The following is a 26,339-nucleotide window of genomic DNA, read 5'->3' on the forward strand; positions in this document are numbered from 1 at the left end:
ACAAATTGAATTAATGAAAATAAACTTTCAAAAGTCTACAACGTATAGATGCATATATATATATATATATATATATACACACATATATAGTGCATGCATGTTTGCTGCATCTAAATTAATGAGAGGCTTAAACCTTGGCCTTGAACTTCTGGTCTTAATAAGATTTCTTGTCATTTTCTCCATAAAGTAGTTTTCATGGTTTCTTTCCTGAGAAAATATAAGATTATCAATTCACATTAACAGCAAATCATAAAAAAATAAAAATAAAAAGTGAGATGGAGAAGATAATTCAGTAGCGAATCACTTTTCTCCTTCTAGTTGTCTTACCTTTTTACTTACCAAAAAAAGTAAAATAATTGATAGCAATTTCACCTTTCCACTGTCTATTTCATCCTGTTTTATTATATGATTTTAAATAATTCATGAAGAACCAAACAACTAACATAGGACTTAAAACTATGTTGTTCTTAAAAATTAAAAAAAATTAAAAAAATAAAAATCTGTGAAGTACTTTTTTAAAGATCAAATTAATTTTGTATAGAAACCGATATTTTCACGCTCATATATATATGTATCTTCATGCATGCGAACATGCAAAACCTACATGTACGTATTTATATTTATATCTTATATAAATACATGTATATATATATATGTATGTACATAACCGTACACATACATATAATGCTATTTAAAATAATTAATTTATTCATTACCTTTACATGCATACATGCACTTTGCGTACATACGTATAAGTATAATATATATATATATATATAAATATTTTTTTTTGTGTGTATTATATGATCAATTTTTATTCTTGTATGTGTGAACTATCTAAACAGATTTATACCAAAAAATTGGTATGGCAAAATCTTTTATGTTGTCCAAATCATTTTGGAAATTGATATTTTTAAGTTAAATTGGCCAACACTTTGTGAAATCTTTCTGAACATCATGATCAGGAATACGATTTTGCCCACAGAAGCATAAGCAATGGATTAGACCATTACACAATGAAAGCCAAGAAACGAAAGGGTTTCAAAATTGCCAGTGTTGTGATAAACATTAAACTAAAAATTTCAAATATATGCCTCAACGAAGAAGTTAATGAGACGGAAAAAAAATAAAAGTAATAGTCATTTATAAAAGAAGAATTAAATTTTAAAATGAATAGAAAAGACATTAAATTGGGAAGGATAATCTTAAGATTACAATTTTAAGGATCAATGTAAAAATAATAATAATAATAATAAAATAGAAAATAAAAAATAAAAAAATAAAGCTCTTATTTATGGTAAATTGCAATAAATGTCAATTTTCACTCTAGATTTTTTACATTAATTGCTGTAGAAATTCGGGGGGCGAAGGACATATACATATATATATATATATATATATATATATAACTACATGGTAGCTAGCTTCATAATACATCTTATAACACTGCACTCAGTTTATTTAGAAATCAATGAAACTAGCTAACAAGATAAACAGGTAAAATAGAGAAAAAAAAAAAAAAGTGTAAAAAAGTGTAAAAAAGCTCTCTCCTTCTTTCTTTCCTTTTCTCTTTTCTTCTTTTTCCCTCTCTCTCTCTCTCTCTCTCTCTCTCTCTCTCTTTCTCTCTCTATTTTTCTTTATATATGTACACAATGCCTTCTTTTTACATAACCAGCTAGCAGTGGTTCTCAATCGTTTCAATGCAGTGTAGGTTGCAACATTGAAGGTGTGATTGACAAAGGATGGATGAAAGTGAGACAGAAACAGCAGAACATGATGAAGAACCCCTTACCATGTCAACCTCTCTTCGTATATTGGTTGTGGACGATGATGCTACTTTTCTTGCCGTCATTTCTGGCTTGCTTAAGATTTTGAAACATGAAGGTATCTGTGTGTGTGTATATATATATATATATATATATATTAACTCTTGAGAAATAAAAAACTTAATAAAAGGCTTCCATTTCTGTTTGTTACAGAAGAAGGGAAATTATAAAGAAAATGGAAAAGTTTGGGGAAAAATGATATAAGAGGAATTTTTTGTTTTTCATTTTTGGTCTCTTGTGACCTTTATTATTGATATTTACATATGAAAGCTTGAGAATCTAGTTCGATAGGAATAGTTAGAAAAGTACTAAATATTTTCTTCCGTAGACCTAGAATTTATACCATCCCTGAAATTCATAGCCAAGGACATACCATAGAGAAAAATTTATATATATATATATATATATTCTCTTTCTAGTTCTTCTTTTTTTTTTTTTTTCCTAGCTATGAGCTGAAAACCCTTTTCAAAATTTGCAATTATTATATAATTTATCTATTTATTTATTTTACTTTTCTATTATATACAAGCCAAAAACCATTTTCAAAATTTGCAATTCTTATATAATTCATTTTTTATTTTTTATTTTTAGTTATGAGCCAAACACCATTTTCAAAATTTGCATTTCTTATATAATTTATCCTTTTTTTATATTTTTTAGTTATGAGCCAAATACCTTCTTTTTTTTTTTCTTTAATTTGCAATTCTATATATACATATATATATTTATATATATATATATACATATATATATATATATATAAATATAATTTTTCTAGTTAATTATGAGCCAGAGACCATTTTCAAAATTTGCAATTCTTATACATTTACATAGTTTTGTAGATGGTAGAGGAAATCTTTTGCATGCTATACCTTTTTCTACAAATTTTCCACCTCAACAATTGTACAGGTGCACTTCATGCCTAGATCTCCGTTGGAGATGCAAAAAGTAGCAGTGCCAGAAGCTCCTTAATTAAAAATAAAATTAGACCTCATTTAATTGACTTTTGCCATGGTTTTTATTTCAACCTTTTCACATTCACTGGATCAGAATTAGATTATAGAAATTGCGATCTCTGTATTTTATGTATGTATGTATGTATGTATGTATGTGTGTATATACCAAGCTCTGAATCTGAAGTAGCTATTCATAATCACAGTAAATTAATATATATGTTGATTTATAAAATTAATGCATGTAATTAATGTAATATCCATTTGACATATTTCTTTAATTACAGTTCATAACTAGAGAGACACTGAGTCGTACTTTTGGAGGAAATTATTTAATTTGTATGTTTTATTCTTATAATAGTAGAATACAATGTATATATATATATATATATATATAATGGTATTAATTATGTTGCAATTGGGATTCTATCAGTGGTTACATTTCGAAACCCACTCCACGCTTTGTCTACTCTTGGGGTAAAGAAGAGCGATTTCGATCTGGTTATAACGGATGTTCATATGCCTCAAATTGATGGCTTCGAAATGCAAAAGAGAGTCCAGGACGACTTCAAGCTGCCATTGATAAGTCAGCATTTAATTATAAATCCTATAATTACAAATTATATATATATATATATATATGTATATTGTATAATTTTTCTTATATAATTAAGAATCCTAGATAAATTTTTATGTAAAACAACATATATAAAATGAAATAAAATACACATGTATACTTTTTAAAATATGCGTTGTTCAAATAAAGTTTTATCTAAAAACCTAGATAAGTTGGTGATTTCCTTGCAGTAGCAATTCCATATATATATATATATATATATATATAATTCTTGACGGTACATTTATGTATTACTTTTTGGGACGCCACGTGCAGTGATTTCGGCAGACGATAGAGAGAGTGTGATGCTTAGGGCCCTGAAGCGTGGTGTTGCTCTCTATATAGTCAAACCAATTTCCCTGAATGATCTGAAAAACATTTGGCAATATGTTGTCACTTCTAAGAAGGGTAAAAAACCTGCTTTTTTTGAAGAAATTACATATAATCTTGATGACTGTCATCGTCATGAATTAGCTTTAGCTGCTGGACATCATTCAATATCACCTACACTTAATCATGATCATCATGAAGATGGTGAAAGTAGGAATAATTTAGCATCTTCTTCTTCTGCCACTAATTCTTCAAAGAGGAAAATAGAAGAAGGTAGTAACCAACAACAACAACAACAACAACAACAACAACAACGACATCATCATCATCATCATAAGTATGATCCAGGTGCTAATACTCCTACTGCTAAAAAGGCCAAGGTCATTTGGACCAATACACTTCAAGCTCGCTTCTTGGAAGCCATTAATATTATAGGCCTAGAAAGTAAGTACCTCATCAATCTCTCCATCTATAATCTATATAATTTCCTTCCTGCCATATTCTATCTATTTAATTGGTTTTTTTTTTCTTTTTCTTTTAATTCTCTGTGGTACTTTACAACCATTTCATGGTTTCTTTTCTTTTCTTTTCTTTTATTATTATTATTATTATTATTATTATTATTTTTTTTTTTTTGGGGTTCTTCTTGTCAATTTCTTGTAGGGGCTGTTCCAAAGAAAATTCTTGAGGCCATGAACGTGCAAGGATTAACCAGAGAAAACGTAGCCAGTCATTTGCAGGTTTGCTTTCAATAGACTAGTATTTATTATTCAATATATATGTTTCCCAAGTTAATTATCATAGTAATTTTAATTGTTGGTAAATAAATTATATATTAGGATCATAATTTATATTAATAATGTTAAATTTTCAATTATAAACTTATACGGATAGCACGCGGCTTGAAAAATACCTTGAAGCTTATCCATTTTCTCGACGTGAACAATAAAACACCCTGCCTTTAAAACATTAATATGTATTCATGCTATTGTATATAATATATATAACTTTCCTCTTATCTATGTATTTTTATTCCTAAGAAATATGATCGATATAAAAATGGAAAAAAAAGATCTTTATATAATTGATAAACTATTAATCATGAAAACGTACATTTCTACAAGCTCTTTTACATTATTGATAGTTAATTTTCTTGACTGAGTAAAAAGAAACTACAATATCTCTATATCTATACGCTAGCAGAGCACTAGAACTTGGTAAGAAAAGTTCAGCTAACAAATATAAATTTGTGTTTCAAGAATATATACCATTGAGAAGTTTGCTTGATTAGAACCCTTGTATGGTTTGTATTTCTGATGATATAATTCCATTCGGTATTTTTGCAGAAATACCGGATGTTCTTGAAAAAGGTGGCAGAGAGAACTAAAGCAGCAAACAGCTTGGCTGCTAAGGCTAAATTCTTGAACATTGGATTAAACCATCCTTCAACGATCCTCAACACAAGATTTCCTGGCCAGAATCAAATAGGTGGAGCATCATCGCAACTGAGATTCAGGGATAATAACTTGAACCTTAGTGCTGCAAATTTTGGCCTTGGACGTTTCCATAGTCAGGGAGCTTCTAGGAGCACTTCTGTACCTCAGTTTGGATACAGACAGCTTGATTTTCTGAGCCAGCAGCCTAAGTTTGGCACTGCAAATCCTTTCCAACAAAACAGTTTCTCATCAGTTAATAATGGAGTTCAACCAAAGAATGTCGGAACAGAATTTCCAGTCGGTGGACGTATTCCATATGAAGCCGTGAAAGCTGAAAATGGACTCATGAATGGTACTACTGCAAATTCAATGCAGATTCACCAACAACAAACTCAAAAAGATCCACAACTTTTCAACACTACTGCTGGATCATTGGATTACAACTTCGGCTCATCCTCAGGAACTCCAAACTCCAATTACATTTCCCCCAATTATGGGAACACAGGATCTCTTAATGGTTATCATCCTGCTCCTACTTACTCCAACAATATTTTGGGTGGAATCCAACATACTTCTGGTGGAAATGTAGCTGCAAAGGCTTCTCTGGTGTCAAATGGATGTGGGAATTCAGCTGGTTTTAACAATTCCTTTGGTCTGATGAATGGTGTTTATGATGGCAACATGACTGCAGCTCAGATGGGGAACAGATCTTATAGCACTAATTGGCCTCCAAGAGTAGATTTATCTTCAGTTGGCTTTCCGAATGCAAATCAGTTCACTCCAAGACTTCCAAAAGCCAACACCCAAGACAACACCGCAGCACAAACCCCATTGCAACCGCATCAATATGGTCTATTTAATAATTTAGACAATAACTATATTTTAAATGCAATGGACCTTCCGTCTTCAAAGTCTCATACCAACATGACTTATTTGAACCTATCTGGTGGGAAAGAAATTACTAACACCATTTCACAGCAAATGGGTTTCCAATTTCCTTGTCAGGTATGTAAAGATGCTTAATTCATTCACTTCTACAATATTATTACCATGGAAAATGCAAAATAACAAATCTGGTCAAGCTTGCATGCATGGTGATGATCTTTTTTTTTTTTATAGCACATGAAGTAATCGTCCACACTTTATGAAAACAACATCTTGGTTTCCAATTTACTGGTTTTAATTTCTACAGAAACGAAGTAGGAATGAAGTCCACAATTCTGATTACAGTCGTCTAAATGGACAAGTCGAAGAGAATGCTCTGCTGATCAACAAAGAATCAGTTGACCAGGCAAGTGTAACAGCTACTTTATTTCCAATTTTTGTTCCCCCCCTCCCTTCTGATAGCAGGAGACATCATATCATATTATATATTGCTGAAGTACTCGTTAAGAAGCATGATATCTTTGTTTCTGTAATTTACTTAAAATCAACTATACAGTGCAAAAAAAAATTATGAAGAGTAATGCAACTCTGAATCCAAAGATTTTCACTTCTACATGCAAAGATTTAGACCATTTACTTTTTAGAATTTGATAATTTGTGACTTTAATTAAATGCATATATGTTAGTAAATGCAGATACTCAGTTATATAAATAAAACCTTTGTGATATCCTATCTCCTTCAAGTTTCATTCTTTCCTCCCATGGAAAATACTAAATACATATTTACATGCTAATAATTATTATTCCTAAGTTCCCAACCTTTGAAATTGTTATGTTACGTAGTCTAAGTGATCATTAAGTACTTTAGTTTTATGCTATGTTAACTTATTTTATTTTTTAAACTATCATTTGATTTAGTCAAATCTAACCTAAGCATGCAACTTGTAGTTTACTTGATAAGTTCTTGTTAGTTAACATTATTTAATAATTTAGATTGGTTTAGCAATATGTCTAAACATAAGTTGCTACGTAATTTTCAACATAATTACATATGAAATTCTTTTTCTAGCTTATACAAATCTTATCATTTATATTAATTTCTTAATAGAAAGTAACTTGTGTCTTCAGGATAAGTTAGCATTAATTTTATCGCTTATAAACTTGAAATAAGCAACAGTAATATTTTGAATTATAATGTTTTAAGCAAATACTTTAATTTCCACAATTTTTTGTAAAGTACTCTATGTGCTGTCCGTAGAAACAAGGCAGTGGAGAACTGATGGATGTTGACCCCAAGGGAAAGAGTGTAGTAGTGGATGAGATACCAGAAAAGAACTTTCTGCTTGATCAGGTATGTTGTTCTACGTACCAACTTCATTTCGCATTTATTGGTAAGAAGGAATTCAGTACACAAATGTTTGCGAAAATCTCTGATAGACATTTGGCTTTGCAGGAATGGGATGAGGAGTTTCCAGACTCGTTATTCAGCAACAACGAACATATAAGCGAGCAATCCCAAGACAATTCTTGATTAGAACTGGAAGTTATATAGCTGTTAGTCCGATATATTTGAACCTTTACAAATTAAACTGTCAGATCACCTATCTTCACTTGACTTAGTTTGACGTTTCTTTAATTCCTGGCTGGGATTTTATGTTTTAAAGTTACAACTTGAGTACTCTATCACCTGAATGCATGTTTTTTTATGAATGAAATCGTTATGTATTTTCCAAATCCCTATTATGATCTTCAATTTTTGGTAAGACCAGATCCAGTTTTCATTACATTACTCATATCTAGAAGTTTCAAGCCTCAAGCTAAAGACTAGGATGCCGGTGCTATCATTGAAGCTTATAATGTGGTTTTAATGACACAATAGGATTTAAATTTTAACAGCTTCTACTCCCTAGTGGCTATAATTTATAACCAAGAAGATATATATGTGAGTAAGATATAACCTTTGGATTGCTTCCTATTTCTGTGCTATTTTACAAAAATCAAAGAAAGTATAAAAAGAAAATGTAACCTTTGGATTGAATGTATTGCTCGATAGAAGTGATACTTTACAAAAATCAGTGTGAAAGAATAAATACTGTTGATTAAGTACAAAGATCAGAGAATATAGTTCAATTCTTAAGCTGTCATGGGATACAATCTAAAGTATAGTGTCCAAGCCTCCCCGTGCGGTAAAGATTCAATAACTTACAGGCAACTTTATCATGAGCATCCACACCCACGTTCTCAGGAACTTGAAAAACTTTCTGCAAGGCTGAGATCTCTGCATCAACAAGCCTAGCCAATTCCCTTTCATCATCCAAATTACCATCGAAAGATGATATTGTCTCAAAGAGAGTTTTACGAACACTATTCACTATGAAATCCTGCATGGAACTCGTGAATAACATTTTTCAATGGAAGAAAATGTAATGATGAGACCATAAAGCTAAAGCATGTTTTCTATTTATGTTATAACCAGATCTCCACCGGTATACATGTTCTTAACCATTATATGTGCTATTGTCATTGTGAAAATTTATTATTATTTTGGTTGTTGGTGTTATTTTTGTGGTAGCTCAGATTGAAGCATTTCTTTTTTATATTTATAAAGACCAAATTTATATTTTGAAGGGAAAAAAAAAAAAAAAAAAAAAAAAAAAAAAAAAAAAAAACCTAACCAAAAAGATTACAGAAATTTATTATAAAACAGTTAGAGATTATCATAACAGGTGCTCATACCTGTGTGTGATCTGTGGGGTATTGCCTTTTTCGTTTCATGTCCATTTCAAAATTGCCTGAGCATTCTGCTTTGTGGTCTGCTACTGGAATCCCATTCTTAGGGTCGGCCAACTTTGCCCATTTCTTGTATTCATCGCTCAAGTTTAAAATAGTCAAAAGATAACGAGAGAGTTCTTTTTCCCCAGCAAGACAGTTACCAATTGCTCCTGCATTTGGAAATTGAAAACCTCAGCATAGCATGATAGAAATTTGGGCATTTTCAATAGAATCATCAACTCAAGAGACACCTGTACAGGTCAACCACAGGGTGAGGGTACAAAAATTTACTGTGTTACACTAGCTACATGAACTCATCTTCAAAATTATCAAAGGTAAACTAGGCTATTGGTGTAGTACTACCTGTTAAAGCTAGCTTGCAGCAGACATCAGCATCAAGAATCTCAGGAGGCAAAACACCTGGGGTATCTAAAACGTAAATATTGGGATGGCTTCCAATCTGTTAATTAATATGAAATTTCAAATGTTAAATGACAAACTGAATACAAGGGAAACAGACATACATGCAGCAGAAGGAAAGAGATAGAACATGATGAAACTATAGGTTCTTCTTTCTCTTATGCCCACTAGGTTGTGGTAAAGCTAAAAGGAATCAAACTCCAATCCAAATATAGTTCCTCTAGTAGAAAACAATAAATGAAATATAAAATTAAATAGGACCTTCAAGATGAAGATTGCAGCCTTACCATAAGTGCTAAAAAGCATGTTTGCACAGGCTCTTACCATTGAAGCATCACAACATAAAGTCTTGAAAGAGAAGGACTACACACCTTCAAGCTGCTTATGTCTTTTGTCTCACCAGGTTGTGGACTCACTGTAGCATTCTTCAACTTTCCCTTCTCTACAAAACAGCAGAACTCTAAAAGTTATATATATATATATATATACATATAATATACATATATATCCAAAATATTTCCAGTACAAAGTATAAGGGATCCAATTATCATTTTCATATCCAAGAAACTTCCACTAAAATAGAATAATCAATAAATTTTTTGTCCAATAGAATTTGAAAAGGCACCTGCTGCACTAATCCTCCCAATTTTATGTAAGGAGTTGGCAAGAGCTGATTTACCAACATTAGGAATCCCAACAAGCAATATTGTTGTAGTATAGCTAGAATGTTGCTCTGTTCTCTTCAATTCCCTCACTCGGGCTTGTAAGAAGTTCAAGAACTGTAACAAGTGAACCTTACCCAGTTGCTATTAAACAAATGAAATCAGGCTAAGACCAGATAAAGAGAATAACCATAAAAAGGATAATACCTTGTGGTTATAGACTTGTACATGGTCGCAAACTTGTTAACTTTAACCCGAAAATATATGTATATATACATATAAACTAAGATGCAATGCTTATGATCTGAGACATGTTCAAAAGTCAATAAAAATTGGAGACCCACCAAATATTTTGGACTTTGTTCTGTTTTCCCATTAAATCAGATTAAAGCATCAAGTTCCCCCCAGAATTTTACTTTTCTAAAAGAAATTTTCATGATCCCTATCCGTGCAAATCTAAACTCACACCACACGCATAAAAAGAGAGCCATAGCATAGGGAGGGCAATGGACTTTAGGTTAATACAAGATAACCTTGTAGAAATGGTTTGTCTCATTTGCTATGCTCTTAGCAATGCACAAAGAAGTCTAAAACTAATGAGCTTTCTTTTTATTGTTTCACATCTACAAGCAATGCAAAGGCATAGTCAGAAGAGAGAGACAGAGACAGAGAGACAGAGAGATAATCCCATTTACCTGCTTGATATTCTCCTTGTTATGGGCATTGACTCCATAAGAAAGGCAGTTATTTTGCTGAAAATAGCTTACCCACTCCTTTAAAAGATTCAAAAATGTGGATATACATAGACAAATAAGATTGATTAATAAGAATATAATAATTGCATTTATAGAAGTTTGTACCGTACATATACTCAACACTTTCTAGTTTGCCATTTTTCTTTCCATCAATTTAACTGGGCATTTTGTTTAAATTGCTTAAGCATATACCATATTAGTTTGATGCACACAGTGAGTCTACTTCCAAACAGCTTAAGATTTTAGAATTAGTGGTAACTTAACATGGTATCAAAGTTCTAATTGTCTGTGGTCTTATGTTCAAATCTTACTGATCCCTATTTCTTGTCAATTTGTTGTGACACTTATATAACTTTCACTTTCTATCCACAACAATCCTAACCATGAGAGGAAGTGTTAACAGTGTGTTATGCGATAACTTGACACATAAGGCCCACTTTCTACCCTGAAGTGGACCAACTCAACATGAGCCTACAAAACTCTCAAACATTTCTCATTTACATAATTACCAGAGCTACACCTTTAAAAGTTTCAATGATAGTTCAAGACAAAGAGTAAGACTTGAATCTTTCATGATCGAATAAATAACAGCATCAATAAAGCAAAGCAACCGAGAAACAACTGACCTTAATTTGTGAACGATTAGCAAGATCCATCTTGTTCATCACTATAATTCGTTTTAAGGTGGATGAATAGTTCCTCAGTTGTTCATACTCTGAGGACAGTGGAATCTAAAGTTGAAAAAGAAAACTATTATTGATGTTTAATTCTTCCATTCCCCATAATAACAGTAATAATAACTATAACAAATTCCAATAAAAATTAAAAGGAAAAATATACACACATATATATATATATATATATATATCCATATTATATGAAGTTGATGCTGCAATATGAAACCAATCATTTAACTCTTTCCATTTAAAACTGTAAGTAATCTTCTTCCACCCTTTTTATAGTTAAAAAAAAAAGGTTTCCAGCCATGCAAGAAAATTGAATTCAGTTTCACAGTGGTAAGGTATTACATGATATAGAATTCTGACGCCCAAATCCTTTTATTTCCTGCAATCCATAACAGTAGAAATACATCCCATTCATTTAAATGGACAGTTTTAGATAAGATAATTAGGTAGCTTTAAGAGGAATGCAAAAAAAAAACTATCATCGAGGAAAAGATCAAGTGATGAAAGGAAACTCAGATAACATAATCCCCTCTGTGTGTAAAAGACAAAAAAAAAAAAAAGAAAAAAAATTATAAAATTTATAGACGAGTTAGCATGTATATGTATAATTCGTTAGCAAGAAGCAATTCCCTAGAAAATTTAGAGAAACCCAAATGCAGATGCCACTTTGCACCTTCTCCTCGATATATTTCCACTCAGTGGTGACCAAAACTCCCAAACTCCAAGTCACGAGTAACCAAGAAAGAAGAAGAAAACCCACAAAAATGCAAGTGAGAAATTTCATCAAACAGCTTGAGTACGTTCCGCAAACGTCAAGTAAAAATCAAACCCATTACTGAAGCAAAAGAAAGAAATCAATTACGTACCCTTGCGTCTCTAACCTCGAGAACAAGATCGACCAATGGGATGCGCTCCTGAATGGCTCGTGAAGCGGCAGCCATGTGAGGGCCGTACCATCCTCCAGAGTTTCTGTTTTTGGCAACAATGGCATTGCCTAATTGTCTTGCTATACTAGCCTTTGTCATTTTTGCGCGCAATTTTTAAAAATCAGTTAATGAAAAAGCCACGCAAGGGGACTAGACTAACTATCAAAAGGCTATTTATTTCTGCTGCAAACTGAATAAAAAGTTAAAAACGAAGTTCCTCATCCTCATTCTCTTTATCTCCCTGTTTTTCACTTTTTCTTTTTTTATTTTTTATTTTTTATTTTTTAGTTTTAAAAAAAAAAAAAGTGTCTGTTTAATTATTAATTTCTAGAAAAAATAAAAATAAATTTCATTTGACACAACTTGATATTTTTTTAAAATTAATAATAGGGAAGATGATAAATAAGATTATTTTTATTTAATTATATATTTTTAAGTTGATGAAGGGTAACATGTGTATAACATCTATTTCATCCATTGATTTTAGACTCATCAATTTTCCCCAGAGTCAACAAGCACTACCTGCAGCACCTTCTTGGTGCATATATATATATATATATATATATTTAGAATTTAAACTCCAATCATTACTAAAAAAAAAAAAAAAAAAAGAAACAAAAACAAAAATGAAATACAATAATTTTGGATGCGATAATAAATATTTAGCAAACGCCGTCTTTGGACGGCTTATTTTTATTAACTAATATAACATTTCATTGCCTTTGCAGTTCCTCCAAGCATTACAAACTAGTTTCCTCTCATATCTCTCTCTGTATTATTCCATTTTCTTTAGAAAGCAGAACCTAAGATGAGCTTCTCAAATCCAAAACAAATCTGGGAATCTCATCTTACCAAAAAACTTACATGAGAGACACAAGACAACATGTGTAATCTTAATCTCACTACTAAAATAGAATTACTAATTGTAGTATTTATAAGATCTTCTCTTATTATTGGATGAGCAGGAATAGAACTTCCTTCCTGCTTTGGTGCTTCGATTTGCTTTGATCCCTCTGATATGAACCTTGTGCTTATGAAGATGAGCATTTGGAGATTCTTGCCAAGTAATTATCTTGAGGCCTAGGATGTGGCAAGTGCTGCATGGGGCTTTTAGGATTCAATCTCTCTAGCCTGCAGACGACCAAACACATTTCAAACAAACCATATGTTAAAATCACTCTACATCTATCATCCTTTCGTTGACTCAGCTGAAAGGGTTTAAAAATTTAATCCGACATGATTTACCTGTATTTAAGCAGAAAATGGTGCAGAAAAACTCCGATTTCAAGCTTCGCAAGATCATTTCCTGGGCACAATCTGCTTCCTGCTCCAAAGGGAAGGAAAGATCCTGCTTTGGGCACATAGTCCTGTTTCCACCCAAACATATATGTATATCATGTCAACATAGCTTATGAAGACGATAATTTGTATGTATAAAAGCATATGAATATATGATTTCCCCGCTCGTAAAACTGACTTGTGGGAATTAAAAAAATGTACTTCTTCAACTTACATCCCATCTGGAAGGATTGAATTCCCTTGGGTTTGGATATATTTCAGGGTCAAAATGAACACTCCTAAACCAGACAAGAACTTTCCAACCCTTGGGAATGGTATAACCTGCAAGATAAGTAACCCCGTTTTAGTTGGCAACAAAGAAAGAGAAAAGCCCCAAGGTGTTTGAGTTGATTGTTCCAACAGATTAAATCAATTATATTTGAAAATAGTTTAAATCCAAGGAAACCACATGAACCGTTGTTTGTTAATTGCAAATCCATATAGCCAATATTTCAGGGGAAGATCAGAAAAGAAAATTAGAAGATGAACTAACCACTTATAGCAACATCAGTTTTTGCCTCTCTAAAGACCATGAGTGAGAAAGTTACGACACGAAGAGTTTCATCGATCACCTAAAAAAACAAAGAAAACTTTTTATGTTGAGGTGAACATTCTGAGGCTGAATGCTGAAATGAAGTTGATATCACAAATGATATACCTTGGAAAGGTACTCCATTTCACGATATTCCTTGAGTGTCATGCCTTTCTGTGTGGGTGGCCTTTTCTTTACAATCTGTTCTTGCTCTGCCTGAAGTTGGTCAAACAGCAGAATTTGATAAATGGAAGAAAAGGTATCAAAACAGACTTCATAAGGCATGATTCATTAAGCTAGACAAATCAATAAATTTAAATTTGTTGCAATTAGCTCTTGGCATGGTACCTTGGCTTTTTGTAGAACATCTGGATTTTCTTGCAGGAAATTGACAGCCCACATCATGGTATGGCCAGAAGATTCATGTCCAGCATTCAGATACATCAACAAAACATCTATGATTTCCTCGTCGGTCAATTTTTTACCATTTTCATCTTGCGCATCGAGCAAACAATCCATCATGTCTTTCGTCTTTAAGGGGACGTTGTCCTTCCTTAGTCTTCTACGCTCAGTCACAATAGATTGGAATACAGCCACAAGATTTTTCCGAGCCTGGAAAGTAAAATGACTCAATGTTGATGGGCTCAAATAAAGCATATACTTTTCACTATCGAGGAGTAACTATTAAGTTATCATCAATCCCAAAAGCTTATGTATACTGTTATGAAATGGGTCAAACTAAAACTATAAAAGACAATTAAAAAAAACAAAGCCTCACTCACCTTGAGTGCTCTATGGTAAGCAAATCCAGGGATGTTGATTGCCATGGCCCTAACTCCATAATTAAGACTTGTATATTCTCTCTCCAAAGCCTCCATTACTTCATTATCCACTGCGCTTAGAAAAATATAGATAATAATCCTGAAAGTAAGCCTTCGGGTCTCAGTTAAGAACTCTATCGGCTTCCCATAATTGGACCATCTATCCAAAGAAGCTACAACATTTTCCTCGATAAATGGGATGTACATGGACAATGCTTCGTAACCATTTACCGGAGCAGCTGTCAACCTTCTTAGACGCTTGTGGTCTTCATAAGAGATGCCAATGAATGATTTCTTGCCAATGAGTTCCACGGTGGAAACAGGCCAACCAGGTTTAAAGGCCTCATCATCAGTCAACACTTTCTTGCATGTTTCCGGCATTGTGACAATAATACTCGGGTTCCCAAACATGAAGGCCCTGTAGATTCCTGTTTTTCCATATCTGAAGCATTCTCCATAGTTAAAAACATATGTCAAATTTTTTTCACTGGAACCACGCAATTTACTTATTTTTATTTTATTTATTTAATTTTTTTTTTTTTACAGACATAATTTGTGCAGAAGAAACTATTGAGAAACAGACATTAACAAGAATATATTGACCTTTCTCCATCACAACAGTAAAGGGATCAAATTCCCTCAATCAATGATTGAAACAGGTAGCGTGCTATGTTGTCAAAAGTAGGAGCAGAAATAAGGCCCTTAAATCACATACATTGGATATCACTGAATAATAATACAAACAGCATTTTCAAGTTGGGGCCCTTCATTTTTGTTTTTAATTTTTTCAGATCCATATTCTTTACTTTAGCATAATTGTTCTTAACCATGCCACACATCAAATTGGCGCAGCTATAATCAATCATGTATCTTTTGCATGCACGGTGTGAAAGATGTATAATCAATGATGCAGGAAGTCTATTAACAAACTTTTTAGTAGTCAATCCGTTAACATGTCACTGAAAAACTAAATCATTCGGAACTTTAGTGTCAAAAAGGAAAATGATATGAAAGCATTCGGTGCCTTGCCACCACATAGGTTCCATAAATGAATAGTGCTACCTTTATATGTGAACTAATATAAATTCTTGACAATGAAAGGCGTTCCAAATTTGACAGTAAACTATATTCCAAATTTGACAGTAAACTATCTTTAATTGGGCTTAAAACAATAAAATAATAAGAATTATTTAAAACCCACAAATGAAGGAATGGACCACTAGGACCCTGAACGTAGGACGGCACCGAAAATATACCAAATGAATATGTCATTGTAAAATATATGAAAGCAAAAGCATAATATAATAAGAGAGAACATTATTTTCCTTTTGATGTCAGATACAGACTTAAATGTTTTAGATAGTATTATTGTAGAGGGGTAGTTGTTTGTGTTTCTCTGTGACGAGAGCAATGAAGGTTGTGGTACGTGGCTTTGTCATAACAGCCCAAGCCTAGTACTAGGCGACTAGCTAAGTCCTCCAAAAATGTTCCAACATTAAAATCGACTTTTTCCCTGTAGCCTTTTGGGGCAGTTGGGTTTTGAGTCGGACCAAATAAGGTCAAGCTTCTCTTATTAGATAAAAGCAAAAGTGAGACTGGAAGAGGCAAAGTGGGTCCAAAAAGTGACCTGGAAATCCTAAGGCAGAAGAATCAAAACATAGGGTGGTGGAGGCAAGGGGGTGAGTTTTTGGAACAGACGGCCAAAACTAAGGATTTTGTCGAGATTTGGTTCTGATGAAAAAAGACAGAGGAAACCAACGGTGGAAATATGGACTTTTCCTATTCCTTCACCACATCGAAGATGGCACTAAAAACGCACTCAAAAACACTGTCCTTTTCTCTGTTTATATTGTATGTTGTATACCCTCTTCTCTTTAAGCAATATAAAATATTAAAAAAAAATGGTAGCAGATAGATGGATTAAAAAATTTATTTAAAAACAAAAAAAAAAAAAAGGGACTGCATGACAGTCAAAATGACAAAAAAGCCAGCAGTAGTCTCGAATGAATCAATCGCGGGGTGGTGACGTATACTGTGATTCCGTACCCGCTAAGGTACATGAAACACACAGACAAATAAAAGAAACAAGTGTGTGGTTAAAGAAGAAGACAATATATATGCAAAGAGAGGAAGAGAAAAGAGAAAACAGACCTGGAGACGAAGGAAGACATGAAAGAGTCAGGGTCTTTGGACTTGAAGGCTTTGAGGAAGGACCACATGTTCCCAATGTAAGGCCATCCCAGATCACCTGGTGGCAGATAGTACTGCTTCTCTCCCAACTTCATCTCATACACCCACCAATTCACGCTCTTCAGAATCCATCTCACCCCTACTAATCCACCTATAATGCTCAGAATCACTAAGCAAATCGAACCCAACTCTAATTCCAATTCCATCTTCACCTTATCACTTCCACACACACACACACACACACAAAATCAACTAATATAAAGAAAGAGACTCCCTTCCGCAGACTCTTTTGCCGTCCCCGATGTCTAGCTTATTATTAGATATCGGTATATATGTATGTCTATATATGGTCAGATGATGAATGAATACAGAGACTTACGAAGAAGGCTGAATGATAATAATAATAATAATCAATAAGTAGAAGTAGTAGTAAGTGGTGGAAGTTTTAAAAACAAGCTGGTAAAAAGAAAAGAATGACTAGAGTGGGCTTTTCTTTTTTTTCTTGAGAAGATCTTATTGGTATTTTTATATAGCGAGATATGGACAGAACCGGCCGGCCTTTTTATCTATACTTAGTTTTTATTTTTGTCGCTTTCTTCGCGCTTTTGATTCTTTTATATATATGTCTGCTGCATCATCATCATCCTCCTCTATCTATATCTGCATACTACAAACATATATATACATGTATAATTAGTCATCAATCTTATGCAAGCCCATATATTAAACATTACTACACTATTACCAAAATTATATATACACATCCATCATCCATATTTAAAACAGAGAACAATAATGGAAAATGTATAGTTGTATTGAGCTTTCCTTTGAGTAATACAGGGATAACATGACAAACCTTACCATATTAGGAAGCAATAAATGAAAGATGGAATCAATTAAAAATCCCACAATTAATATGCTAACACCATGGTAAACATAAATGGCTAATAATCCTAAAACTATGGAGAGCATATATGTCTAACACATACATATATATACATAGAGAACCCATCTATATGCACATGTACTTTATATCATATATATACATATATACATACAAAGGCGCACTTATATTTTCCTTTTCTATATTTATCATATACCATGCTTTTCCTCTTTTATAATATCTTGAGCGTGAAAGTAACGATCAGATAAGAATGAATATGCATGCACTTTCACATGTTTCAGAAATTCAAAGAATTTTATCTTTTCTTTTTTTTTTCTTTTTTTTTTTTTTTTGTTTGGTGGAGATTCATGCAATTAATGATGGGAATAAAATGGCCATCATGACATGAAAGGAGTAGTAAAATCAATGTAACTAGTGAGTAGGCATGCATTATTTACCCCAAAAAAAAAAAAATAGTGAGTAGGCATGCACTTTAATCAATATATATATATATATATATATAAAACAAAAATAAAATAAAATCTATAAAAAAATAAAATAAAAATAAAAATAAAATAAATAAATAAAAAACATATTTAAGTTGTCAAATAGCGAGTAAACATGTATTTCAATCAAGGATTTAAAATTCAAAATCTAGATGGGACAAGTGTAACCTTAATAGTTACCACCACCTAAGTGTGCCAACCTTAATAGCCACCACCAACCGTGCGTTGCAACGAATTATTTATCATGCTTTGCTTTTACTATGATTTGGCAACCCAAACCCTTTTATTATTATTATTATTATTATAATAATAATAAATAATAAGTCCTTTTCACTTTTTGAAAATATATATATCTATATATGTGTGTGTATAAATATATAATATAAAAAATTTTTTAAAAAAAAAGGAAAAGAAAGAAAGAAAGAAGAAATATGATCCATTTCAGCATATATATATATATATATATATGATTAAGCAGTACTCAGTCCCTGAATGCAGCTTTTTCAAAAAAAATAAAAATAAAAATAATGAAAAAGACAGCTTCACATGTTTATTAATTTATCATGATTTGTTAATATCTTGTATGTTTGTTAATATGAGAACCGAAAACTCACACAAAAGCAATATATTAAACTGCTTATATTCATTTTAACCAAAAAAAAAAAAAAAGTTAGATTTATGTACAATAATTACTATATTTATCAAAATTATATATAATATATATATATATATATTATATTTAAAAACATGTAGTAATCAATTGAGATGGTAAAGGGACATAAGATCGTGTCTTTTTTCTTTTAATTATCTTTTGTCTGTTTCTTAGATGACATGATTTAGTATTTGACTGCAAATATATGTAGTAATTAATTGGTGAAATGAATACCACGTTCCATAATTGGTCTGAACTTGAAGACATTTGATATTCTAAGAACATTTTTATTTTTGAGTATATGTTTATGATGATATGATGTTATGCCCTCTGACCACTTCCACTACATAACAATAATTATATCCTTGTCCTCTATATTAAATATTAATACTTAAATAGTCCAATTAAGGGACGCAGAAAAACATGCTTTAATTTTAATTTATGGTGCTCAAATGAGAATATTTTAAACTTTTTCAAGTTTAAACTTTTTAAGTTGAGAATTAGTGAGCAAAATTATCTAGAACTATAAAATTAAATGTATTTGATAATGACACATTTTCATGTAACATGCAATTTAATGGTTTTAAATAAACAAAATTCATTCATTCTGTTGAAACTATCTTTCATTTGAACCGGTTCACATGAGTATTGAAATACTGAGAATCCAATACTATTAATTGAGGATATAAGTAAAAGTTCAAGGAAATTTTGAAATTATATATACCTAAGCCTTTTCTTTTCTTCCCTTTTTTTTTTTTTTTTTTTTGAAACATATCAACCTAAGATCAAGATGAACATTTAATTAGAAAAAAAATAAAATTAAGAACATATATGACAAAAAACTTGTAAAATTAAGAAGATTTCTTGAACTTTTCCTGATGATTTTTGTTTTAGAAGTTGTGGTTGAAGCCGATCAAATGAAAAAAAGTGGGATTAGTAATAGGAAATATCAAATGTATCCTAAAGTGGAAGCAAAAAAGTGGGTTCATGGCAGTTCAGATCCTTCCTTAGATTACGTTTGTCTTATAAAAGTGGTGATATTGAGTGACATGCTATCCAACCACATACATACATATAGATTTATATTAATTTATATTTATATAGTACATGTGTGTGAGTATTTGTAATATTATAGGTAGGGTATATACATGAGAGAGCCACCATTAAGTGGACATATGCATATGCTTCTCTCAATTATTTTACGCACCTTTTTTCTCTTCTTTTTTTTTTTTTCTTTTCTTTTCTTTTTTACTTCTACACTATAAATTTCAGTATGATGTTGATCATAAAATGGCAATTGGCATCTAGATTAGCATAAAAAATAAATAATAATAAAAAGGCAATAGACAAGCAAATTATAATGGGTTGAATTTGGCCCAAAATCCATATATTTGACATAGGATGGACTTTCGAGCTTGGCCATTAGGCTGACTAAGCTAAAGCTCATTAAACTAAAAAGGTCATACTATAATAATAATAATAATAATAATAATAATAATAATAATGTTTAAAAAAATTCGTTTGTCACCCCATGCTGGATACAATATTGTTAAAACCTCATAGTTTCTAAATTTTGGCATTTATTAAAACTCTCTAACCCATCATTTCAAAAATTTTGCTTTTGCAACGACAGAGAAGAATCAAAGAAAAATGGTTGGACAACTTCAGGCCTACCCTTTAACATTTTGCTTAAGGCATTCCATTTTACAAATCAAAAAATAATAACAAATGATGTAGCTATTTTCAAATAACAAGATTAAAAGAAAATTAGAAATATTTTTTCTAATACAGATAAATTTAGAAAACATTTTAGATATATCTCAAAAATTTTGAAAACAAATATATTAAAAGAAATAGATTATATTTATCATTTTAAACTAATAATTATTTATTTTATATAGATATATACATATTTTATATATATCAGTAACAAATACAGATAACATTTATCATTTTCAATAGCAAATATTTTTTTCCACATGGATATATATATATATTATATTTAACATTTATTAAACATAATTTTACCATTTTCATTTCCATTAAAAAAATTGATTATATTACAAGACACATTTTTATATTCTAAAAATATAAAATTCAATTTTCATTTTACTTGGAAGATGACATGCAATGCAAAATTTTGATGTATATCGCTTCAACCGTTTTAAAGTTCTTTTTTTTTTTTTGGATAAATTTTTTTTTTCTTGGAAAAAAAAAAAAAACAAAACAAAACAAAAAGACAAAGACAAAGAGTTTTTGTCTCATTATCCCTCCAATTATATTCCTTATCCCAGTTACCATTATAAACTAAAATAATGAATCTCTTCACAACTTTACCTATTTTTTGAAACTTTCATGACTATTATATTTAAATTATTGAAAGTGTACCTAACCAAGTTGATGAAAGCACATAATCTTAACATATTTTAATTCGAAGATCCAAAAATGAATAAAATGTTTCAAGTACTTGTTTTGGACTTCAGCTTAAGGCCACACGTTAAAATGATATTCAGGTCAGTTTGAAAACTTGAAGAGGTGAACCAAAACAAAAATAAACATTTCATAGAAAGTTTAGAGAACTTTTTTTTTTTTTTTTTGTGGGCAGCAAGTTTAGAAAATAAATTAACTTGATATGTAGGCGAAACTTTAAGGGCAATAATATAAAAATTCTTAAAATAAATTCACGAAAAAAAAGAATGTAGATGGTATATGCCATGAAAGGATACAATTATACGTTGACAATATGGAGAAGTAGAGTTGAAGTGGAAGAGATGATAATGGAAATTTATACTAAAATAAGAGACGTAAAGATTAATGGAAGTGGATTAGCTCTCTACTCTTATCATTCCGAAGAACGACAAGCGTGGAGACTAAAACTAGCCATCCATGTCAACTTTAGGCTTACCCATTTAGAATTAATTATTTAATTACAGTACAAAATTGCTCATGTGAAAAAAATAAAAAATAAAAAATTGCTTAAGAATTGAAAGCTCAGTTGGCTATGAAATGATGATAACACCTAGGTTCTTTTCAAGGCTTGGTGCTAAATTCCCACCTCTCCAATTTATAAAAATTCTAAAATTAAAAAAAAAAAAAAATCATGAGCAACGTTGTGGCCGTCTAAATCAAGAAAATTGAAATCGGAATGTGATAGGAAAAAGAATATAATAATATAAAATAAAAGATAAAAAAATTTCCTCTATGGTTTGATGAAAAGCTGAGAGTTGAAACCACCCTGCTTACATAATTACAATTTATATTATGTCTGGAAACATACTTGAAATTTTGTGATGTTGTAAATTTTCTTCTCTTTCAAAAATAAGTTTTCCTTTCATAATTTTATCACATTAAACAACGAAATTAAGAATTTGTCCGAGAAAAAATCAATTAAGAAAATATTTTTTTATAGATTTCTGTTCAATTCTAAATTCCAAAAGCAAACAAAAGCAAATTAGTATTTCATGAAACTTTCTTAAGTTATTCTCTTGGAAGCAGGAACAAATCTCATATGCATTCATAAATGGCATATATTTCACCTCAAAAATTTCCATAAGCTGCCTTCATTATTTAAAAAAAAAAAATAATAATAATAATAATAATAATAAATTGATGATATGAATTTTTGAAGAAAAACAAAAAACATAAAAACGATATAATAGATAAAAAAATTTTGAAGGAAAAAAAACCAACTTTAAATATGCATTTATTTTTGGGCCTCAACTTTTGAAGAGGCCCAAGGGCAAAGAGGCCTTGATGGTCATACCCTTCAACCGGCCCAGGATAAGAGTTACTGCAATCCCACTCAATCTTCCTCCAAAAACATTCATTTCAAATGAAAACAAGAAGGGGGGAAAAAAAACATGGAAAATGGAATGAAAAAACCAAGATGAATAATAATTTAAAAAAAAAAAAAAATTGGAAAATGGAAATGAAAAAACCAAGATGAATAATAATTTAAAAAAAAAAATTGGAAAATGGAAATGAAAAAACCAAGATGAATAATAATTCAAAAAAATAAAAAAGGAATGGAAACAAGAAGAAAAATGATAGAAACAAGAAAAGTGGCAGAAGTGGGAATGTATTAAAAACAAGGACTGCATGAAAAGAAAAACGATATAAACAAGAAAAGTGGCAGATGTGGGAATGCATTAAAAACAAGGACAACATTTTCGTTCATTGTCTACACAAAGCCTTTTTTGTTTGGTCAAATTGTCCACACAAAGCTTGCTCACTCATAACAGTGAGCATATACATGAGGTCAAGCACACTTTATAACAAGTTTAATACCATAAAACAACATATTACAATACCCATAGTGATAGAATATAGGACAAAGCTTAAAGCTTTTCCCCAAGTTTGCTAGCCCTTGAGTTCTCCTTGGGCAACAACAGGTGAACCTCCAATTTCTGGTGACTGTGTATAGGAAATAGAAATCAGCTCAGACCTAAATTTATCATCTGCATCACCATCTATTTCTCCTATCAGACTCTCACCATTCACCTTCTCAGAAGAGGGTTTTGAGCCAAGAACCTTATCTGGTTCAAAGTATGAGATGGCTATAAGCGACTCTCGGGTCACTTCCTCAGAGACCTCCTTTCCATGTACTACTTTATCCATAAAATGACAAACTGCTTCTGCAGGTGTCCACAATGCATTTAACATTCCCATAAGAAACTTTCCAGCAGTAATTCAAGATTGCATCTTAAAACAAGGGACTTTTTGTTCTGATATTTAAATTGTTCATAACTTAACTCCTAAAACACACAGGTAAAGAAGTATGAAACATCAAACAGAACCACTGTTAGATCGACAGGACACCAAGCAAGGAAGCTCGGGATATAGACATCGTTCATGATGGACTCAATCAACTTGAATGTATTCTCAGCATCATCACAAAAATTTATTTTGTCCATTTTCAATTTTTTTCAAGAATTATTCTTACAATTCTCTCAGAAAAACATGAATACCAGCGACATTTAAAAGGTTACAAACCCATCAGCGATACTCTATTTGACCGCTTTATTATTTGTTTTTAATAAAAAAAATTACTTTCCCCCTAACAATGCAAACAAGAAAAATCGATTTCAGGACAAAGACTGTTATTGGAAGCCATAAAATTGATTATCACTAGGGCTTTAAATCGGTATTGAAAACTATTGAGAAGATGGACTTCAGGACTCTCGAAAAGCTAAAAGCAACCATGTCTGCTTGTTGCTTAAATATGTGCTCTACGAAAGAACTTCTGTCAATTGAATCTGGCAAATAACCTAGGTCCTCACCCAAATTAATCTAAACTATATGTGAACCTTGTACCTCAAAGCTTCTCTCCATGGAAAGCTGACAAACTCAAATCAAATCCCTAATAGGATCTATGTATCTAAAGCTAAAGCTTGCATGTAAAATAGCTGAAACAAAAGGCAAACCCAAAATCAATTTATTCAATCTTTCACCCTAAAAGCAACCCAAAAGAGATTTTCTTATTTTCCAACCAAAATCAAATGGGTCAACTTCGATTTCTTCTTTTTCAATCAACACTCAGTCCTACATATTCAAGTTTCTCGTAATTCGCCCAAATCTGATTTGAAATAAAACAAACAAACAAACAAAAAATTTGTCCCAAAAAAAAAGAAAAATCGACCATCTTGTGTCTCCTTCGGAAAGTTTTACAGAAACAAGTTATCTATCCATAAATCGCAAAACAAACCAGAAATAAAATAAAATAAAATAAAGAAAGAATAAGAACAATTAAATTATTTGATGTTGCATGGCTCCGCAGGATGAAGAACTCGTCTATGAAAGTTTCTCCTCGGCTCCATCCCGCACGCATCCAATCCAAAGCAGTACAAAAGACTAAAAATTATCTCTCTATATCTAAAATCGTAATTCCAACTAAGTCCAAGGGGGAAAAAAAGCTCAAAAAACATGTATATATATATATATACAGATAAAAAGAGAAATAATAAAAAGAAGCTTAAATGTTGAAAACTTTCATATCAAACCTAGTAAAAATAAAAATAAAAAGATGAACAAGAAGTGAAAGAGAGGAAGAGAGGGAGGGATTACCAGGGATGGCTTAGTCTGCGGAAGATGTTGGTGGTTGCTGAATCTGAGTCTAACCCTCCTTCTCTCTCTCTCTTTTGTCTCTTTCTTTGATTTTCTGTGTGTGTGTATTTTCTAATCTATTAATTATATTATTTTATTCCTCCTTCTTGGTTTTTTTTCACTGTTGGGTTATGGCATGTATTTAAAGAGGGCAATGGGGTAGTTAGATACCGCCTTTTTTGCCGGGCGTTGATTGGCTGAAAATGGCAATTTCTTTTAAGTTTTTACTTTTTAATCCTTATTATTTACTTAATCTTCTCTTCTTTTTGTTTTCAGCTCTCCTACTTTTTCTCTCTAACTCTCTTTCCTCTTCCCTTTCCTACTATTTTTCACTCTCTCTCTCTCTCTCTCTCTAACCCATTCCATTACCATCTTCACCACTTTCAGCGCAATTAATTTCTAATCATTTATTTTAGTTTACCAATTCTAACTTTTATTCCTTCATTATTATGTAAAATAAAGAGTAATCTTTCTTCTTCTTTTTTTTATTTTTAATATCGAATTCTTTTAATATTATAGCAAATAAATGGTGGAATTTGCTTTTATCAAAATTTGAATTTTCTACAAGCCCATAAAAAAACAAAAGCAAAAACAAAAAAACAAATTTTAACTATTATTCTTTCTTATACACATCCTTTTGTTATTTGCTATCAAAATAAATGGAACCTTCTTTCTTTTTCTTTTTTTTTTTTTTCTTTTTTTAAGCAATGTTGAAATCAATCCTGTTTTGCTTTTTTATGATGTTTTGTAAGTTGTTATAGGCTAATAGCAAAACTATGTTACCGAGGATCTCCATACTTTTATTTAATTTTTAATATTTTAAAGACAAAAACATAAAATGAAATAATATTGTTTTTAAATTGAGCAATTATTTTTACTTTCCCAATATTTCATTTTTAATAAATAAATGAATAAATATATAAAGGTACCAGTGCCACGCATGCTTGACAGATGTGGCTGACTCACATTGTATTACTTTATTTGTTGTCATTTTGTCTAATTCTTTGTGCCATTTACTTTTTTTTTTGGCTTAAACTTTGTGCCATTT

At 31.2% G+C, this 26,339-nt stretch overlaps 3 protein-coding genes across 8 annotated transcripts; 1 reads left to right on the forward strand and 2 right to left on the reverse strand.

Annotated features, from left to right (window-relative positions):
• The first annotated feature begins 4,387 nt into the window (after positions 1–4,387).
• On the forward strand, positions 4,388–7,062 carry LOC125422828 (two-component response regulator ORR24-like). Its single transcript, XM_048475005.2, has 3 exons — positions 4,388–4,465; positions 5,072–6,166; positions 6,354–7,062. The coding sequence occupies exons 1-3, from the start codon at positions 4,418–4,420 to the stop codon at positions 6,618–6,620; spliced, it is 1,410 nt and encodes a 469-aa protein (XP_048330962.2). The 5' UTR covers positions 4,388–4,417; the 3' UTR covers positions 6,621–7,062.
• Positions 7,063–8,053: 991 nt separating this feature from the next.
• Positions 8,054–12,784, reverse strand: LOC107429427 (DAR GTPase 2, mitochondrial). Of its 5 annotated transcripts, XM_048475004.2 has the most exons (9): positions 12,208–12,346; positions 11,684–11,720; positions 11,282–11,386; positions 10,596–10,673; positions 9,864–10,044; positions 9,610–9,680; positions 9,182–9,278; positions 8,783–8,988; positions 8,054–8,427 (listed from the first exon to the last, which is right to left on the reverse strand). In XM_048475004.2, exons 3-9 carry the CDS (start codon positions 11,318–11,320, stop codon positions 8,188–8,190), a joined length of 912 nt encoding a protein of 303 aa, XP_048330961.1. In that variant the 5' UTR covers positions 11,321–11,386; positions 11,684–11,720; positions 12,208–12,346; the 3' UTR covers positions 8,054–8,187. The 5 variants fall into 5 exon arrangements, with proteins under 5 accessions (XP_048330961.1, XP_015895596.2, XP_024930470.2 ...); XM_016040110.4 differs by lacking the exon at positions 11,684–11,720 and having other exon boundaries at positions 9,864–10,017; positions 12,208–12,784; XM_025074702.3 differs by lacking the exon at positions 11,684–11,720 and having other exon boundaries at positions 9,864–10,032; positions 12,208–12,784.
• Positions 12,785–12,928: 144 nt separating this feature from the next.
• LOC107428821 (ent-kaurenoic acid oxidase 1-like) lies at positions 12,929–25,412 on the reverse strand. Of its 2 annotated transcripts, none has more exons than XM_048475808.2 (9): positions 25,253–25,412; positions 17,110–17,815; positions 14,920–15,400; positions 14,486–14,749; positions 14,264–14,353; positions 14,099–14,177; positions 13,781–13,887; positions 13,513–13,634; positions 12,929–13,398 (listed from the first exon to the last, which is right to left on the reverse strand). In XM_048475808.2, the coding sequence occupies exons 2-9, from the start codon at positions 17,352–17,354 to the stop codon at positions 13,299–13,301; spliced, it is 1,488 nt and encodes a 495-aa protein (XP_048331765.2). In that variant the 5' UTR covers positions 17,355–17,815; positions 25,253–25,412; the 3' UTR covers positions 12,929–13,298. The 2 variants fall into 2 exon arrangements, with proteins under 2 accessions (XP_048331765.2, XP_048331766.2); XM_048475809.2 differs by having other exon boundaries at positions 17,110–17,808; positions 25,253–25,410.
• Between the last annotated feature and the right edge of the window lie 927 nt (positions 25,413–26,339).

The sequence above is a fragment of the Ziziphus jujuba genome, chromosome 5, assembly GCF_031755915.1.
Source record: "Ziziphus jujuba cultivar Dongzao chromosome 5, ASM3175591v1".
NCBI classification, from domain to species: Eukaryota; Viridiplantae; Streptophyta; class Magnoliopsida; order Rosales; family Rhamnaceae; genus Ziziphus; species Ziziphus jujuba.